At 37.1% G+C, this 1,508-nt stretch overlaps 1 protein-coding gene across 2 annotated transcripts in view; it reads right to left on the bottom strand.

The window, feature by feature from the left end:
- Nucleotides 1-1,508, bottom strand: part of ZFR (zinc finger RNA binding protein) — a 61,884-nt gene that overhangs the window by 28,966 nt on the left and 31,410 nt on the right. For both annotated transcript variants that reach the window (XM_010853838.1, XM_010853837.1), the window contains exon 11: nt 800-962. In XM_010853838.1, the coding sequence (XP_010852140.1) occupies nt 800-962 (163 nt within the window). The remainder of the gene's footprint in view (nt 1-799; nt 963-1,508) is intronic.

Raw genomic sequence — 1,508 nt, 5'->3', positions numbered from 1 at the left:
TTTTATACAACTTTAAAACCAGTTCTCAAATGTTTTGCTTTTAACAAAACAGATTTTACAAACGCTTATTCTATGGAAAGACAAATGAGAAAGAATAGGTTAAAGAGCAGGAATTTAGACTGTTTCCTTCTAAGTGTTCTCTGGAAAACCAGAACAAAGAAAAAAAATAATCTTATCTTCTATAGTCTGAACTTATATGAAATGCTCCTCATAAGCCAGGTATCTTTTATCTAGCTTCTACAGAACGCAGACTCTCAAGATGCACCTCTTTTCTACAGTTCTCCTAATACATCCACTGCGTGTTATCTCCAACCATTTACCTACCCCTTATGTGTTAGTTGCTCAGTTGTGTCCAACTCTGTGACCCCGTGGATTCTACCTACCCTTATCGCGCACTTAAATTTAGAAATAGTGGTAGGTTTTGAAGGCTAAAGATTTGAAAAAAGGACTCTAAACCATACATAATGGGAAGACAGAAATAATTCTGAAGCCAAAGCAACAGCCTTCAAAATTAGTTGTTCTTGATAATCTAAAGAACAAAGGTAAAAAAAACTCTTAAGATCTGCTTCCTTAGTTTATACTGAAAATAAGAAAGATTCATGGAAATTCTACAATGTCCTTATACATAAGGACACGAGTTGAGAAAGTATAATAAAAGGAGAGAAAATTCTAAATCAGATGAAAAAACATTGAGATTTGGATATTATTAAGTCTAAAAATTAGCTCTTCAAACTGTTATTTTCTAATGCTAAACCAGTCTTACACTTTCACTGTCTATGTAAACAAAGTGGACACTCACTGCAGGCCCCTGTGGCTGAGGAGGCATGCCTGGTCGGACTCCCAGAAGGCCTAGTGGGCCCGGGGGACCATGAGGATAGCCTCCATCAGGCATTCGGCGGCGATCATCCCAATGATGCTGTTCTTCCTCCATTCTTCTCCAGTACATGTCCTCTTCGTAACGTCTGAAACATAAAGAATGATACTGTAAGCCACTTCGAAAAATATACCCCCAGAATTTACATCAATAATTATATAGAAAGCAATAAAAAATCCCAATCAGTCTAGCTAACACCTTTCTTTCCCCCTCTGTATCGGATTACATTTGCTTTCATCAATTAGTGAATGAAAGTGAATCCCAGTGAACAGATGAGAAAACAAAGATAAAAGCAAAACAAAATTTCACAGTCTGAAGACAGAGTTGAAAAAACAAGCACGAGAAACCTCACAGTTCATTCCAACTTCTCCCTCTTTACAGTAGAGACTGTAAACTTAAACGCCTACCTCATGTGGCCCGACTAATAGTGTGTGTGTGAAAGACCCAAAGGATACATTCAGTAATTTTCCTCATGTCTTCAAAGAAATGTGCTATTTTTTTTGTGAGAGAACTTCTTAAGACAACCTTTAATCTCCTCATCTGATAGAGAGAGAGACAAAGACATTTTTCTACAATGAGGAAAAATAACAGGGATAAATGGCAAGTCACATCCCATCTCACTTTTGGGGACATG

The sequence above is a fragment of the Bison bison genome, unplaced genomic scaffold, assembly GCF_000754665.1.
Source record: "Bison bison bison isolate TAMUID 2011002044 unplaced genomic scaffold, Bison_UMD1.0 scf7180017864331, whole genome shotgun sequence".
NCBI classification, from domain to species: Eukaryota; Metazoa; Chordata; class Mammalia; order Artiodactyla; family Bovidae; genus Bison; species Bison bison.
Note: the sequence above shows the minus strand (reverse complement) of the source record. Positions and strands in the feature narration are given on the sequence as shown.